The sequence below is a fragment of the Paramisgurnus dabryanus genome, chromosome 22, assembly GCF_030506205.2.
Source record: "Paramisgurnus dabryanus chromosome 22, PD_genome_1.1, whole genome shotgun sequence".
Taxonomy (NCBI): domain Eukaryota; kingdom Metazoa; phylum Chordata; class Actinopteri; order Cypriniformes; family Cobitidae; genus Paramisgurnus; species Paramisgurnus dabryanus.
This window is the reverse complement of record NC_133358.1, coordinates 28,095,318-28,114,039: the sequence shown is the minus strand read 5'-3', so window position 1 is coordinate 28,114,039 and position 18,722 is coordinate 28,095,318. Positions and strand designations below refer to the sequence as shown.

The 18,722-nt window shown below is 38.7% G+C and overlaps 1 protein-coding gene across 1 annotated transcript in view; it reads left to right on the top strand.

Annotated features, from left to right (window-relative positions):
- Nucleotides 1–15,711, top strand: part of agap3 (ArfGAP with GTPase domain, ankyrin repeat and PH domain 3) — a 121,908-nt gene extending 106,197 nt beyond the window's left edge. The window contains 2 exon segments of the mRNA XM_065258605.1: nucleotides 11,098–11,353; nucleotides 13,716–15,711. Coding sequence (XP_065114677.1) covers nucleotides 11,098–11,353; nucleotides 13,716–13,904 — 445 coding nt within the window. The 3' untranslated portion in view covers nucleotides 13,905–15,711.
- The last annotated feature ends 3,011 nt before the right edge of the window (nucleotides 15,712–18,722 follow it).

The following is an 18,722-nucleotide window of genomic DNA, read 5'->3' as shown; positions in this document are numbered from 1 at the left end:
ATTAAAACTGTTAAGTGTTGGGGTCCATAAAAGTCCATTAAATGAGAAAAATCCTGGAATGTTTTCCTCAAAAAACATAATTTCTTCTCGACTGAACAAAGAAAGATATCAACATTTTGGATGACATGGTGGTGAGTAAATGATCTGGATTTTTTTTAAGAAAGTGGACTAATCCTTTAAGAACAGAGTCATTGCTGCTGTTACACTTGGGACATTATTGCTGTACTTTTTTGACAGCGATCAACTGTAAAATGTTTTGGTCCTGCTCGATTTACGTTGACTTCAAGTAAAATAATAGAAAGTTTTTCATAAGATCCGCTGAGGTCAATGTGTTAGCATGACAGAAGCTGTAGTTTTTCTGTTGCGACTGGCTTACGTTTTTTCCCTGCCACAGAAAACCACCACAGGTTTTTCAATGCCATCAAAAGTATTATTTTGTTTTTTGTTTTTTGATCACAAAGTACAAAGTAGATGAGGAAAATTAGGATTCTGTCTGTATTCGTCATTATTGTTTACAATGCGTGGAATGGTGTGCAGTGATTTGGTGAGCGGATTTATTGCATTCTGCAGAGAAAGAGGACTGGCGTTTATTGCGTTTTGGGAAAGAGGGGAGAAAAGATGACAGAATAACACAGCGGATATCGGATTTTGCGTAAAATTAAGAATTTACTTTTTTAAAGGTGCAGTGTGTAGATTTTAGCGGCATCTGGTGGTGAAGGTGGTGCACTGCAACCAACAGCTAAGTCCTGCCGCTGACCCTTCCCTTTCGAAGCATATAGAAACAACGGTAGCTGCCACAGGACAAACATGACATCGTCTGAGACAATGTAGTGACAAAACTTAAGGGCTACTGTAGAAACATGGTGGTGCAAAATGGCGACTTCCATGTAAGGGCACCCGCCGTGAATGTAGATAAATCCGTCTCATTCTAATGTAATGAAAACATAGCGGTTTATAATGTAAGGTCTTTCTACACCAATGAAAACATAGTAATCTATATTATACTGAATTTCTGTCAATATATCCTCTTCAGATAAACACACTGCACCTTTAATACTGACTTGATACAATACTGATTTTGGTGGTAACTTTTTTTTCTTTCAAAATGGCGTTTATCACGTTTGGAACCAAACTCTTTATTTTCTTCAGTTTATTTTCATTTTACTCCAACAAATGCAAAAATAGACAAATGTTTTGGCAGTCAATGAAACTTGTATTTTATCATTTAGAAAAATTAGATGGTTTGCAATCATACAGTAAAGATAATGGAAGTCCTTCATTAAGAGGTGTTTCGCATGTTAAGTGCCCAGTACGTGAAAACGCTGATTGTCATTTATAAAAGTGTACTGCACACATTGAGACCATCAAAAGTGAAAATGCATGCCACAGCATTAGAATGACTCATGGCAAACACCCCCCCCCCCTATCTCCTTTACAAACACTCCATCCCTGCTGAGCTGGCTGTAAGACTTCGCCGCCCCTCTGTTTGATGTGTCTTTTGAGACTTTAGGGGGGTTGTTTTGTGTTTGTATGTGCCCTTCAGAAGTTCCCCTTCCTCTGAGCCCCTCTTACCTCCATGAACCCATTCACTTCCTTTCCATGGCCTCCGATTGGTCACTTTTTGCAGCAGGCATTCACCCTCTTCCACGCCTCCATCATTTGTGTCCCTGATGGTCCACTTTCACTTGCATGTCCAATTGCTTCTTCAGCCTTCCCGGAGAGTCACCTCCCCTTGAGTGTGCGCTACATAGGGACCCAGAACTTCCCAGCCAAGCCTCTTGTTGGCTCATAAATGGCTGTGTGCTGTTTAGTCTGGGTTGAGTAATTACCCTCTTGTTTCTTCCTCTGTATTGAAGTGCGTTCATGTGTTCCTAAAATTCTAGGTCAGGCTGGAAGGATCATTTAGCTTTTTTTTCAATGATCATTTGGGTCAGGTGAGATGAGACCTGGGTCAGAATGCCAAAAACCTTTGGTTAAAAGAAGGACCTTTCTGTTTTTCTACAGTATAGCTGATCTCTTTTGTTATTGATCTCTTTTCATTTATACATTTACGTGTATGTGTTTGGCAAATCCTTAATCCAAAGTGACCTTTGCATTTATTTATCAGTACAGTATGTCTGTTCTCAAGGGATCAAACCCATGACCTTTGCACTTATTGCATTGCTGTACCTGTTGAGCTACAGGAATGAACCTTTCAGTTTGTAGTTTTTCTTAAATAAAAAAAAAATTCTTATAGACACACATGTGCCATATTATATTCAATCATACAATTTTAATTTATAACAAAAAAAATACTGAAATTAATGATTTTATTAGACACTACACTTTATTAATACTTGCTGGCTTACCTTGACTTTGATCATCTCTGTATTCACTTTAGCTACAGAAACACCTGATGATTCTTCCTACATCATTTGTTTCAGGAATCTCTTTTCTATCATTTGAAAGTGAAAAAGACAATTACGTCAAATAGCTTCAGTGAAGATATTTTTCATGTCATCGGCAAAATTTAAAGAAGTGGCTTACCTGTTGTGTAGCTCAACTTTTGACAAGATAACCACCCTGTTTCAAATACATTTTAAAACATATACCTGTTGTCAAAAAATCTATTTTTTGATGTCTAATGGACATGTATAATATGTGCCATATTATACATTTATAGTTTGGTAGGTTTGAACATTTCATTCCAGAAAAATTCTGATGCAAAACCTTCTAAGTGCATCTGCTGTCGTCTTTCACATTTTTCTTTCATTCTGTCAATATCCTTATGCATTCAGTAAACTTTCTTTAACTGGGTAAAAAAAACTCTTGCAGCTCAACAGTTAAAATCTAACGTCCTTTTTCCCCGTTTATTCAATTAATCTTCCATGCACTTAGAGGACTTTGCTGAAAAACCGGCATGGAATTTAATGAATTCTGTCAACAAACTGATATTTCTGAATGGCCTGATGCTGGAATTACCATAATTTCCAGACTATAAGTCGCTATATATCAAAAATGCGTCAGTCAGACGAAATAACATATATAAGTCGCAGTGTACTATACGTGGCATTCATTTATAAAATTATTCCACGCCGAAGAACAACTAAACAATAGCACACAGAACAGCAGGCTGAATAGATGTTCGTACGTTATCGTAACATTATCAGTTATTTACACAATAAACAATAGCATACAGAACATACCTGAAAGGCTGAAGAGGATAAATTAACCGAACAAGCTACCGAGCATCAAGTTCGCGGACTCGTCATTTCACATCACTGAATCCACTGTATTACATAAATACAGAAGCAGCACATGGCGGACTCTCACAGCTGTAGACGGCTCATAAATGTCAAAATTAATTCATAATGACTTACAAGGCGCTCTTGAGAATAAGACGCAGCACCAGTCAAAATATAAAAAAAATGTGACTTATAGTCCGGAAAATACGGTAAACAGATTTGAAGTGAAAGTATTTGATGAACATATAATACATGCCAAGTGCATTCGATTAATACCATTATCTATTTGGCATTTAGCGGATTTTGGATCTGAGCTTTTCATTTATTTGATTTGTGAAATGTTATGTTATTGGTAAATATTTTTAATCCCCGCCCACTTGGCCTTCATTACATCAGCAGAAAAGATACATTATTAGATGAAGAAACATTTTCTTTTTTTATCCTTTTTTTTTTGGTTATTTTATTTATTTGGGTTTATTGCATTTTGATGACAGATTTTGAAAACAGACACTTCTCCTTTAGAACAACACACACTGATAAATCATGCGCAAAACAGATTTTATCATTAAACTAAATGAGTTCAACTTCATTTCGTGTTGATTTTAATGATTTATCACTGAGTGATTGAATTACTAAATGCTTATTTTTGTTAATTTTCCTTTTAAACAGCATTTATAAGCAAAGTTGAAAATAAGAAGTGACTGTCCTGCATTTGTCTCTTTTTCAAGTGTTCTCACACTCTACTGTCCCCCAAGCAACCCTGTTATTCACTGCAAATATGTGTGTATGTGTGTGTTGTTATACGTGTGTGTGTTTGGTGTGTGTGTGTATTTGTTGAGGGCCAGCCATGGGCCTTATTTCCTGAATGCGGTTTCTTTCCCCTGCAGAGAGAATCTTCTCTCCATCTCATCACTCTTTCCTGGCCTCCTTGTCCCTCCCTCGCTTTTGACACGCTAAAGCTGCACATTTTATTTTTCTTCCTCCTGCCGAGAGGAAGTGTCTTTTCATGGCTTCTCGGCTTTCTCTCATAAACCCTCCACACAGAGCACCGTGTTTGGATTGGGTCTCCATTTCAAACAAAAGTCCGAGGCGGGATTACCAGCCCCTCTCTTCCCCTCTTTCACGCTTCTCCTTTCAAGTGGAGACGGCCGGGGCTGTTTGAGAAACTTGTTGCTGCTTCTGAAATCTTCCTCGTTCGTTTTCCAAGACAGGTGACCATAAACCGAGCAAGAGATGGTTTAAGAAATAATATGATTTGGTTCATTTAAAAAATGACTTTTAAGAAAAGTTTTACTTAGTATTTTTGTCTTGTTTTCAGTAACAATATCTAAAAATTCTTAAATTAAGATGATTTTTCTTGATGGGCAAAACGACCCCACAAAATAAGTCCAAAAATATCAAATTTAAGTGATTTTGTGCATAAAACAAGCAAAAAAAAAATCTGCCAATGGGTAAACAAAAAATCTTGAAAATTTTTCTTAAACACTAAATTCAAGAAAAATGTAAGAAAAATTTGCTTACCCCATTGGCAGATTTTTTTTTGCTTGTTTTATGCACAAAATCACCTAAATTTGATATTTTTGGACTTATTTTCTTGGGTCATTTTGCTCACCAAGAAAATACATCTTAATTTAAGAATTTTTAGATATTTTTACTGAAAACAAGACAAAAATACTAAGTAAAATTTTTCTTGAAAGTCATTTTTTGCAGTGTGTGGATGCAAAAAGATTTTTATATTCTTACCCTCTTGTCGTTCCCAAACCAATATAATTTTTTTCTATTTGTGAAGAAGTTATCGTAGCTGACGACAGACCTATCAAGTTTTATAATCAACCAAATAGTGTCGATAAAGACCAGATTTAATTGGTTTTGATAGCCTTGTGTATACTAGAGTTCAATATTTAAATAACTTTGTACGTGAAAAATTTGTCAATGACTTTATTGTTCTGTAAGTGAACTAAAAAGAGCATGTTTAAATTTCAGTCTCTTCCGCGTGCAATGTCTTAATAATAATATTAATAATATTAATAATTATTTTTATAGATGTTGTTATTGGTGTTTATTAAATAATAAGTAATTTTTACATATTTTAATATAATATAATATAATATAATAATTGTATAGCATTTCATAAATAAAATGCAGCTCAAAGTGCTTGAAGTATAAATACACATATTAGCTATACAATTTTCACACAATATCATAGCTACAGAAAACTTTTGTATACACATTGTTCAGACTTAATAATATTTACACAGTTAATTTTGGTCATTTATTTGTTCATTTTATAACAAAAAAGTTAATAAAACTTTTATTCAGTTTTATTCAATTGACTGTCAAGTCTTTAAACGATGTCCTTTTGAACTCTTGTCATTATTTATGGTGATTATAGTGTCCGTAATGAAATCTCTGTACACTCTGAAGTCATTGTACCTCATTAAACAAGTGTAACCCCCCCTCCTTTCCAAAATCATTTGCACTTTCAAACCTGTTTCTTTACCGTCCTGTCCAGAAGCTTTGAGAGTCGCCGTCCTCCGGGATTCCTGTAGAGAATTCAGATGAAGAGAGAACAACAGGGTTGGGTCCCTTCAGAAGAAAAACAAGCTTTGAAAGATTGACTGCTAAAGGAGGAGGGACGGAGGGCTAATTACACACAAACGCACACACACACACACACACACACACACACACGCACACACACACACAGTGAAGAAAGATTCACTGACTTGAGTCCATTCAATTCCTCTCTGCTTTCTTCACAAAGACCTGTCAGGATTTTCAGAGGAACACTATTACAGATGTGGCCTTCTTCATTAACTTGCGCCATTGTTGCCGTAGTGACTTACGCAACTCTTGCTCGTACACACATGATTATCTTTGGGGGAGTTGTAATATAAGATGGCATGAGATAATGGATTATCAGCGTAGTGATGATGTCACAACATTTGTTTTGCTTCATAAAGCTTGTTTCGCAGTTTTAAATCCTGATAACTAACCGCTGAGCATTTTTTAATTAAACATGAAGTTGTTAGTTTTTGGATTTTAGGTCAGGATTTTTGGGGGTGGTTTTAATTTGAAAAACACTTTTGCTAGGTGCATTAGTTGATTACAAAATTTTCAGGGAATTTGTAGAAACCGTGTGTGGTAGTGGTGCAAACAGTGGTACTCGCCACCATGATGCAAGGATATTTTGGGTGGTTCCCAGGGTGTTATGCGGTTGCTATGGTGTTTTGCTGTTATCTTTAGATATTGCTCAAGTCCCTCTTTCAGCGCAAGTCTATTTAATTTTTCTCAGTTTTTTGCTTTAATGCCTGATCAAAATTGTGGCCCTGCCAGCTAAAGTCATTTTTGTGTAATTTACTGTTTTCTGCATAAAATCGTCATCATACGTTAAGTAAAGAACATTCTGTGAAAAATAACTTTGATATTTTTATTATTGACAGAGTAAGATAATGTAAGAGATTGAAATCAATGTGAAATCAAACTTTAATGCTCCAAATCTCTGGATTTCACAGATGTGTATAGTTATTAGTATTATAATTAGTATTAGTATAGTATTAAGCTTTATATATGCATACATAAAATATCCATTTATGTTATGTTTAATGTGAGTTATAAGCAATGATTGTAGTGCTTGCATTAGTTATGCACTTATTATTATTATTTTAGGAAATCATTTGCTTGCTTCTCAGAATTTTTCATACTTTTCTTTCTTCCCTTGCTTTTCTTTTTGTGTGTATTTGTGATATGAGTCTGTCCCCCATTAGAGGGGCATCTCTGGTTCAGAGGGTAATGAAGGGGCGTGGCTTGGTTTAGATTCCACAGTCACTGCCGCTGTGATTAACATATGCATATGAAGTAAACAAAACCATGTGACTTGGATGTTTCCTATTGAAATATGCTATTTTCCATTCAGACCAAAGTTTTATAGAAAAGCGCTACGGGATGACATTTACGTACAGGTTCCCCAAGGGTCCTTGAAAGTTTGTGAATCTGGGGGAAAAATTCAAGGCCTTGGGAAGTTTTTGAAAATAAACATACATAGATACAGGTCATTGAAAGTGCTTGAATCTATTTTATGCAAGAAGTTTTCTGGAAAAAAATCCATATTGTTCCCTGTGTATTGTAGGATAATATCATAAAAATTCTAGACTTTTTAAGCACACGTGCTAAATTGTTCGCTTTAAATGCTTATATCCTCTGTATGCGAATGTTGATTCATACCAAAATGCTTTTTTGCATAGTTGTGTTTGACACAAGAAAACGTCTCGGGTTACGTATGTAACTGTTGTTCGCTGAGAAGGGAACGAGACGCTGCATCTCCCTTGCCATACTTCCTGCGTCCCTGTAACGCAGTCTTTGGCAATATTTCAGATAGCGATATACTTCCTGGCTCCCACGTTACCCTGTCTTTGTCGTTAAGCCTCACTATTGGTTGAATTTGATGTACACATTAAAGTGCCCATATTATGAAAAACTCACTTTTTCTGGGTTTTGGGGTGTTATTTTGTGTCTCTGATGCTCCCACACGCATACAAACTTGGAAAAAAATCCATCCATGCTGTTTTGAGTGAGATACAGGTTTCTGAATGTCCTCTGCCTTGAGTCTCAGATTGCGCGAGTTAAAACTCAGCTCCGTTGTGACGTAACAAAAAGTTTCGTCACATTCAGTTTGAATTTTCCCGCCCACCACCCCACTCGCAGGTCTCCACCCACCAGCCAGGTAGCTAGAGAGCATAGAGCAGTCACTTGAATGAGACCCTCTGTGCTGTTATCATGTCTCACGGAAATAACAGCGCTATTTGGATATTATGGATTATACTTCCACCTACTTTTAAAAACAAAGTTTTAACGCGTGGTTATTGGAACCCGGAGTAATCTTATATACAGTGTGTTACGACGCAAACAGTCCTCAGATTGTAGGCGATAAGACCTTCATGCGAAATCTGATGTAAACAACAGACTATGTATCTATATTTCACGGATTATAAGCATTTGTGGACAAAAATGGTAATTGGATGTATTTTATTGGACTTTCATGGATCATTCACACATCTGAAACAGACTGGATTCGATTCGCGATCGCGTTGTTTCATCGTTAAAGGTAAGAAGTCACGTTATATTTTGCATGTTGTCATCTTCTGTCACAAAATACTGCATTTATGATGCTAGAGCTAAAAGCTTTTTGCCAAACTAACCGAGACCGTAACTGTTACGCCCCGGCTTTTCTGACGAGGTGAGCCTCTAATAACTTTACGGTCCGCATAGATATATACACGGTCCGGACCTCCCGCTAGCTTCTAGCAATTAGCATGCGGTCCACAAGCAGTATACATCCCCCGCCAGGTCTTAATTTCTGTAATTTGCGAAAATAATGCGTTTGAAAATGTTTATAACGGGAATATGTTAGTATTGTCCAGGGAAAACGAGTGTATTGTTCAGACTGCTACATCACAATTTACGCTGGAATCTTTGTGTGTCATGATGAGTTTGACACACCGAGACCGGGCCTTACCGCCCCGGCTCTCTGACGATGCTAACCCCCGAGCCTCTTATAACTTTACGGTCCGGACCTCCCGCTAGCTTCTAGCAATTAGCACGCGGTCCACAAGCAGTATACATCCCCCGCCGGGTCTTAATTTATGTAATTTGCGAAAATAATGTGTTTGAAAATGTTTTATAATGGGAATATGTTCGCATTGTTCAGGGAAAACGAGTTTATTGTTGTGACTGCTAACGTAACATCACAATTTACTCAGGAATCATTGTGTGTCATGAGTTTCTTCACCTGTAGTGTACTTATTAGTGATACTTTTCTGCATGAATTGTCTGTTGGCAACATAAACCGTTAATAATAATAATAATATATAAAATAATAACACAGTATGGTCTGTACTGCTCACGAGACCACTGAGCATGCGCACGATCACATGACGTTAGTAGTGGGGCGTGATCAAAGGAGCAGTAGCTCATAAATATGTAAGACTAGCTCAAAACGGCACAATCTGAACTGCCCTGAAACAGAGGCTACTAGAGATGGGTAACAATCTTTTCCTACAAGCTATTTCGAGCAAACAACTTTTGAAACATGCTTGATGGAACTCATACTCCTATATAACTTGTGGAAAAGCAGTCATAAGATGGGAACTTTAAGACGCACTTACCCCTGGAGGCGTCCCCAAAGTGTCACCGCAGTGACGCAGCATGAGTTCCCTCGAAAGGAAATTGTAACAATGTATCTTTAAAGGTAACACGATGTAACCTTGCTCTCAGTTGAAATGTGTCCCCACATTTAGTCCTTGAATTTGAGGGTATTGGACCTGGAAAGTCCTTGAAAGGTCTTTGAATTTGAAGTTAACTAAGATGTGGGAACCCTGGATGTGGCCATTGTTTAATGTATATTTCAGCATGTACTAATACATTTTTTAAATCAAAAGTGGTATCTGTTAACATTAGTTAATGCAACTACATGAACTATTGTATTAGCATTAACTAATCATGTTAATCATGTTTGCTAATGCATTTACTAATGTTAACAAATTCAACCTTATTGTTAAGTGTTACTATTTTAATTTACTCTACTAACACCTTGGAGTTGCCTTTAGGTTGTTCATTGGAGATTAAAAGACAAACAAGCTGCAATTTCATGAACACTGAATGAGGACATAAGCACTTACTCTATAAAGCTGCTGTGTTATATAAATAAAGTCAAATAAAATAACCCAGCAAATAAAGGGCAGATATAGTGCGGCTATGAGTAACCAACTTTTAGCCAAAATAAACTTGAATTTGGTTGCATGTCATTTTTGCTTGCGGGTTGTATGATATTTCATGTAAGCAAAGTCAACAGCGAATACAAGCTGATTGTTTTTTATTTATTTTATTTATTCTTGACTATGGTTAGACATCTATTAAATTTTCACTGCCCTAATTTTGCCTCGTTTTGGCCAGGATGTCCGGGCTGTTTAGACGGCTATTAGACACAAAATTGCATTTCACTTTCCCAGTGTCGACTCAAAAGTTTCTTTCATTACATAAGCAGATCTGTAAATAATTCAGTTCTGATCTGTAGCTGTCATTATCTGTGTCGAGTCTGTCACCCTGTTGCTTGTGTTGTAAATGTTGGCGATAGCTTTGCTTCAGCTGTGCCATAACGGTGGCAGTGGCTTTGTAAAGTCCTGTCCCGATGGGACGCCCGTCTCTCCGGGCTCTCTTTACCCCCCTATCAGCTCTCTCTCTTTCTGCTGTCTGTCACTCACCCCGGCAAGGCAAACAACGGTTCTTTTCTGCTCCCCTTATCGCCCGCCGTGCAAGGTCAGTGGGTCAGACCTGCACTGAGCATGCTCAGATACACTCCTATCGATTTTAATTTGGCGGCGCAGCCCTCGCCATCGCCGTGAATGCCAGGAGAAGAGAAGCAAGGGGGCGAGCGGGTGATAGGAGCGTGATAGGAGTTAAGGCTCTAAGTGTTAGACTCCATTCTCTAATGCGAGTGTACCTCTTTCAGTCCTTTCTTTGGGCACTTCGATCTGGCGGTCTGCCTGTGGCCCCCAAGAGGTTTGGGGGCCGATGTTGAGAAGCCTCCTTTGTGGGGATCCACCGGGCTGGACTGACAACACTGACAGCCGTGATAAAGAACACGGCTTCCCCCCTACGCACACACTCCCGTATTGTCCGCGACAGACGTGCCGTTCACAATGTGTAACCTTTCGATAGCCGGCCAGACTTTAACCCTCTAGCTTCTGATGGAAAACCAACAAGTGCGGTTGAAGTTAACGGCGAGAAAATGTGCATGCGATTGTGTCGTTAACCTTTTCCCCTGTGACCCGATCGTAGTCTCAACCTCGTATGACCCGTGTTTCCTCTTACTCAGGGAAGAGAAGGAACGCTGGATCCGGGCTAAATACGAACAGAAGTTGTTCCTGATTGGGCTGCCGCAGTCGGATGTGCCGTTGGGACAGCAGCTGTTGAGGGCGGTGGTCGAAGATGACCTGAGGATGGTGGTTCTTCTGCTCGCCCACGGCACCAAGGAAGAGGTCAATGAGACGTACGGGGACGGAGATGGACGCACGGCCCTGCATCTGTCCTGTGCCATGGCGAATGTGGTCATCACACAGCTTCTCATCTGGGTAATGATGATGTGTTTTTTGTATTAACACTAATAAAAATAGATAATAAAAGTTTCTTCACAGTGATGCCATAGATCAGGGATTGGCAACTTCGGTCCTGGAGGGCAGGTGTCCTGCAGAGTTTAGCTCCAACTTGCCTAGGCACACCTGCCTTATGCTGAGTTTACACCAACCGCGTTTCTGGCGTCAAAATCGCGTCTACCACGCGTGGTTTGCCGCTTGAACAATTTGGATGCATTTGCGCGTCTAGAGCGGAGTAGACGCGCAGAAAAAGCAAGCATTTGACGCGCGTCAGAGGCAAACTCCGCTTCTTGTGGGAGGGGCAAGTGCTATGCGGTTGTCTGTTTGCAAGATGGCTGATGTTGATTGTGCATTTATCGAGAGAGTTACCGGTTTGTATTTGGTAACCTTACTATACGGGTAAAATAAACGACGCGGGTCGATAAACGTCACTTGACTCAAAAGGGAAGTGTGTATTACAACTTACCAGGTTGCCCAATGTCCTCACTGACGCTCTTCCAAGCGAGGTCCTTTTTATTCCTGTCTCCTCTATAGAAATAAGAACTTGTGTCGTATAGCTCCAGGTGACAGCTTACGGACAATATCAAGCGTTGGTTGAATGAGTGACCCCGGGCGGGGCTGCCACCACAGCAGCAAGCAGGCTCCTGATTGGTTAACGTGGCGCGTTTTCAACTCTGGCGTCAGCCGCAAATTCGCGTGAACCGCAAAATGTACAAAAAGCACCATCTGTGCGTACCGGCACAATGCTCAATTCGCGCCTTTCACGCGTGAAAGAGGTGGAAACACGTCTTCCGCCCCGCGACAAACGCCTTTTCCGCGCCGCGGGACCTCCTGACGCACGTTAACGCGTCTTCACATTGACTTAACATTGAAATCACTCGCGCTTCACGCCTCTACCGCGGTTGGTGTAAACGCAACATAAAAGTTTCAAGTATGCCTTGTAAGACCTTAATTGGCTGCTTCAGGTGTGTTTAATTATGGTTGGAGCTAAACTCTGCAGGACTCCGGCCCTCCAGGACCGAAGTTGCCCATCTCTGCCATAGATGAACCATTTTGGTACCTCGAAAGAACCAGTCAGTCAAAGGTTCCTAATTTTTACCTTTTTATAGCTTTAAAGAATATTTTATCATTACAAGGAAGATGTTAAAGGGAATATATTTGCAAAATCCACTTTTACGAGATGTTTGGACATAAATGTGTGTTGGCAGTGTTTGAACACCCCACCCTTTATTTTTAATTCCCATTCAACCTAATTAGACATGCTGTTATCTTGTTAATGTGACATCAGAAAAACAAAGTCACGCCCATGGCCACTGACTGACTGGTTCATTTTACCCAAAAGCTTTTCTAAATGTGTTTGTTAGCATGTTGTAGATACTATTATCTCAGACTGCATTCACAGGAATCTGTCTGTTGCTAAGGTAGTGAGGAGCCGTAGCTCATTTGCATTTAAAGGGACACTCCGCTTTTTTGGATTTTCTAGCTTCCCTAAAGTTAAACATTTGATTTTTACCGTTTTGGAATCCATTCAGCCGATCTCCGGGTCTGGCATTACCACTTTTAGCATAGCTTAGCATAATCCATTGAATCTGATTAGACCATTAGCATCACGTTAAAAATATCCAAAGAGTTTCAATAATTTTCCGATTTAAAACTTGTGACTCTTCTGTAGTTACATCATATACTAAGAACGATGGAAAATTAAAAGTTGCGATTTTCTAGGTCGATATTGCTAGGAACTATACTCTCATTCTGATGATATTACGCATTGCCCGAAAATAGTCCCCTGTTTTTGAAAGTTACCAAGGGGACTACTTTCAGGCACTGCGTAATATCATTGCACATGTTACGGCAGCAAAGTCCTTGATTATTACCGCTAGAAAATCGCAACTTTAAATTTTTCGTCGGTCTTAGTACACGATGTAACTACAGAAGAGGTTTAAACAGGAAAAATAGTCTTTGGTTGTTTTTGAGCGCAATGCTAATGGTCTAATCAGATTTAATGGATTGTGCTAAGCTATGCTAAAAGTGGAACAGCCAGACCTGGAGGTCAGCTGAATGGATTCCAAAACAGTAAAAAACAAATATTTAACTCTAGCTATAACAAATGATCAGTTGGGTGTTTTGATCTGAAACTTCACAGACACACCTAAGACTTATAATACATCTCGTAAAAATCGGCATAATATGTGTCCTTTAAAGGTTCTCTATGCAACCATATAGGCAAAATATTTTCTTCTATGGCATCTTAATTTTTAGAAGTGAATGATGAGTTCCTACTGTCATGTTGTTTAATCCCGACAAGCTCAATAAAAAAATATTTTTTCTCTCCCTGTCTCAGTACGGTGTAAACGTTAAAAGCTGTGATGCACGCGGTCAGACGCCTCTGTTGTACGCCCAGCAGGCGGAAAGTCAAGAATGTGCCGACATCCTCATCCAGCACGGCTGCCCGGACGACTCCGGCCGTCACAACCCCAACATCAACAACAACGCTCAGTGCGCGCTCAACCGTAGCGTCAGCATCATGTAATCCCATCCTGATGCTCCATCCGTAGTGTCTCCTTGAATTGATGTTCCTAAACAACATCCCTTCTTCCATTAGTGTACTGCTGATCCAATATTGCTATTAGGAATACTGTTCATACGTGTCATGTAAAGCCATTCACCCACAACGACTTCATGTTGTAACCAATGTTAATGTACAAGAAAAGACGACGGCGGTATTGACGTATCCATGCTCATTTTGTGAGAAAGGTAACTTATCTTGGGTGCACAGAAGGTTTGGGATAAAACAATAACTGTGATCGATTCAATGTTTTATTTTAAATAAGCCTGTCAGGAACATATCCAATTGTTAGATCCACCTAAATATTCATAAATCTTTCGTAAAGTGAAACATCAGTGCATGTTTAGTTTTTAAGTTTTGCCACCACAGTGCCCTCGGATGAAGCTCAAGGTTTACCCGTGACACAAAGACCGTGCTGAAGAAAACTTTACCATGTTGTAGCATCAGTACAAAACCCAAATCATCATACTCATTACTATTTACATGTTGGCGTGATCACCTTACCAATACTGTGCTACTGTAGTTGCCTTGTGCGAGTTATTTCTGGACCCTTCTGAAGTGACGACACTTATGTTTAAAACACTCAGTGCTAAATGACAAAATAAGATGCTCTTTTTTTTATTTGTGAGCGTGTGTTTTTGTTATTAGTGCGATGACCTTTGAATACTGAATGGTTGAAGATTGTAAGCGTGGCTGTTTTGTGTCCATTAAGATAATTCTTGTCGAATCTAATGAGATCGATGGGACGGATGATATGGATTATGTACAGATGTGTGTGTTAAATAGCTTTCCTCTCTTCATTTTGCAGCTAGCTGTGTGTAGTGTGGGCAATTGATGGATAAAATGACCATTATACAGTATACCCATCTGAAACCCTAACAGCCTTAACCCCAGGTTTATTATTTCATGTTTGGCCTCCATACTTGAAACGTAGACCTTGATTATTACTTTACACACGTTACCGTAAAGGGATAATGGTAGAAGAGATGTTCGACCTCTGTCTGAGGGTTTTACCAGATAGTATTTTATGTTTACATAAGTTTTACATTAAAGCAGGTACGGTCTCTTACTACTTGAGTTAGATTTGTACATGCACCTCTTTATTTTAAGCTTTGGGAGATAATGGCATTGATTTAAAATGCAAGGTTTATTAGCTGTGCAAATATGTGTTTCTTTGTAACATCTAAAGTGGAAACTTTAAATGCCTTTTAATTAGGTTTTTAATGCCATATGATATTTAATTGTATTATATGTTTTTACAGTTGGATGGCACATGAACTTGATGTTATTTTATGTCGATAACATGCATTAATGCTATAATTGATTTTTTTTATGATGACGAGGTTGCTTTTTGGGCAAATGGGAGGTTAAAATACATTAACGTCCTGTTTATTAAACGTTACAAAGTAAACCTCTTTAAGTAGCCATATATTAGAAAGAGACACAGTTTTCCCACTATTTTTTGGTACCTGATTTTGGGTCTCAGTGGGTTAGGGTTAGGGTTTGTATCCACATTGTCTGGCCATTAAGGTACTTTATGTATTATATGTACATTTGACATATTTATAAAAGCAAGATGTAAATAATTCTTTTGTTGTTGCTTTTATTGAGCAGTTTGATAACTACTTTTTTGTTCCTTTTAATTTGCCATTGTTTAAATGCTCCTTCTGAAAATGATGGAGAGATTTAATGGGAGTTAGCTGTTGTGTGATTGAATGCTTGGCTGGCTATTGACATTATAAACACTCCAATAAAATGATTTATACCATGAGTGCCAAGAAACTTTGTCATTCATTTATCACCGGATTATGAAAATGTGTATTTTTTCAAGCAGACACTTATTTATCGGATACGTTTATCTTTTATCTTGCATGTTTTTGTATCAAGGATTTTCACGGTAATGGAAAACTGGAAAAATTGGGAAAATTGAAATATATGAGAAAATATATAAAAACATGGAAGGGTATTTTTTTGATACAGTCTACTCAAAACTTTCAGTGTTTTATTTAAATGTTACTTGTTGATATGTTTTATAATTTTTTTAAATATTAACATGCATAAAAGAAGCCAAGCTAATATAAAATAATATGTAATAAATTTATATTTAATGTGAGGCTATTAATCAAATGTGCTTTAGCGGGCAACTCACAGACTTCAAGCGGGCAACCCCGGACACCATGTTGGAGACCACTGCTGTAGAGCATTTAATTTGGAAAACGTATCCACCCTGAAAAATGCTGGGTTGTTTTAACATGTGGCTGGTAACAATATGGACAGACCCAACTGTTTAACTGGTTTAAACCTAGAAAATGTCCATATCTTACTGAAATATGGGTTGAAACCACCCAGCATACCTTCTTAAAGGGACACTCCACTTTTTTTCAAGGAACTATACTCTCATTCCGGCGTGATAATCAAAGACTTTGCTGCCGTACCATGGCTGCAGGAGGCGCAATGATATTACGCAGTGACCGATTGAAAGTAACCAAGGGGACTATTTTTTGGTGATGCGTAATATCATTGCACCTCCTGCAGCCATGTTACGGCACCAAAGTCCTTGATTATTACGCCAGAATGAGAGTATAGTTCCTAGATCAGCCTAGAAAATCTTAGTACACGATGTAACTACAGAAGAGTCAAGTTTTAAATAGGAAAAATATCTGATTTCTTTGGTCTAATCAGATTCAATGGATTATGCTAAGCTATGCTAAAAGTGCTAGCGCCAGACCCGGAGATCAGCTGAATGGATTCCAAAACATTAAAAATCAAATGTTTAACTCTAGGGGAGCTGGAAAAGGAGCATATTTAAAAAATAAAGGTGCTAAAATGTTTTCCACAGTGATGCAATAGAAGAACCTTTTTTGGTTCCTCAAAGAACCATCAAGATGAATGTTCATAGAAGAACCTTTTTTACTAAGAACCTTCAGATCTTAAAGGCCCCTTATGGAACCATTCAGACAAAAATGTTTTTATGGCATCATGAAGGACCTTAATTTTTAAGAACGTGGAACCATTATGGTGACCATATGTAGCCTACAGTGGCGGCTGGTGACTTCTTTTTTTGAAACGCACGATGCGAAGTTCGTCACAACATGTATGTAGCTTGTCTTGTGTGTGGTTCTTCATTTCAAAATATGTGTTCTGCGCTTTGAGGGATCGTGTGTGCATCACGTGTCATGCCAAAATAAGTGCCTGCTGCCTTGAACTTGAACTTGAAAAGATTTGCCAGATACTCGCACAATCTCATGCGTAATCCGAGTTTACTATTAAGGGAGTGTCTTGGGTGTATTAAGGGAACGTGAGCGTCTCTTTTTATCATAAATGGTTTTGACGCGTGTCCAGCAGGCACTTATTTTGACAAAACATGTGATGCACACAGGATCTCTCCACACGCATGACACATATTTTGGAAAAGGGAATCACACACGTGACAATCGAACACTTATTTTGAATTAGCACATCCTCGGAAGAGCAGTCACGAGCCGCCACTGGTAGCCTACCATTTTTGACTAGGATTTCGGGTGCGTTCTCCGGAAGTCGCATTTGTCGACCGTATCGAGATTCTCATATTTCAGTTAAAAACTTTATAAAATTAACATTTATTTATCTTAAGTCATACAAATTTTATTCTGTATTTAACGGTTGCTGGAATAATAAACCTTGATGGTGTATGAAAAATGTAACATATGGCCACCCTAATAACCATGAGGGTCGGCTTTGTCTGTATTTAACCCAACCATGGGATAATTAATCCAAAATAATCCTACATATTTTTAGGACATTGGTAGAAAATCAGTTCCCTGCTAAAAAAAAACAATAAAACCCATTACAAAAAACTCTAATGGTTCCCATTAAAATACCAATAGGAACCATTAGCTTTTACTATTAAAACCACTCAGCGTGCCATATTCCATTAGAACCAATACATAGAACCAATACATACAATTAGAGACCAACAAAGACCAATACACTGTAGTGTGTTTTGGGCCATATTCCATAAGAACCAATAAAATTCCCAATAAAACCAATAGAATTTCTGTGATGGCGTCTATTGTTTTTTTAGCGGGGTTATCAACATTTCTTCTTCATTTCGCCAAACAGTTAACCTCTTAGAAAACGGATGGCCTCGAATCTTAAATAAAGGCAATGATTTTGAAGTAATGGGCTCTTCAAATGTCATATTGTGTTTTCTTTTCCTCCATTCTCTCTATCTGCTGTATCGCTTGTACTTCCTTCGGTTTCCATGTTCGGATTCTCTCTCTCTCTTTCTTTTCTCTCTCTTTTTCTCTCTCTGCTCAGTGTGTTAATTTGCCTGAGAATGCATTAGCTGTAATGAGAAGTGAAGGCCGAGGGAATCCTCTAGGGTCCCATTAATCACGGCCCCTCAGACAGCCAACCTTGATTACAAGTGGCAAGAAATTCATTAGAGCCGCGCCTCTGACAACTTTTATCTCCGCCACTAGCTCTGACTCATTAGGCAGCCAAATTAAGGCTATGATGGCACTGATGAAATTCATCGCTTGTTTATCCTGTGTGATTTGATGCATCTGCCCATACATCAGCGGCGTGGGCGTCCACCAGACCCTCCCCAAGATTCAATGCGTCTCTCTTCTTCTTCTTCCATCCCATCGCTCGTCTTTTAAGAAGGTTTCCGGAAAACTGCTCACCTAGGAGCCGGAATGGCCGGTGCCTCTTGTTTCCTAAGGAGGCTTTAATGAAACAATGGATATCAATTAAACAATTAATCTGATTGTCATAACGAGTCTTCTGCTCTTGACAAGC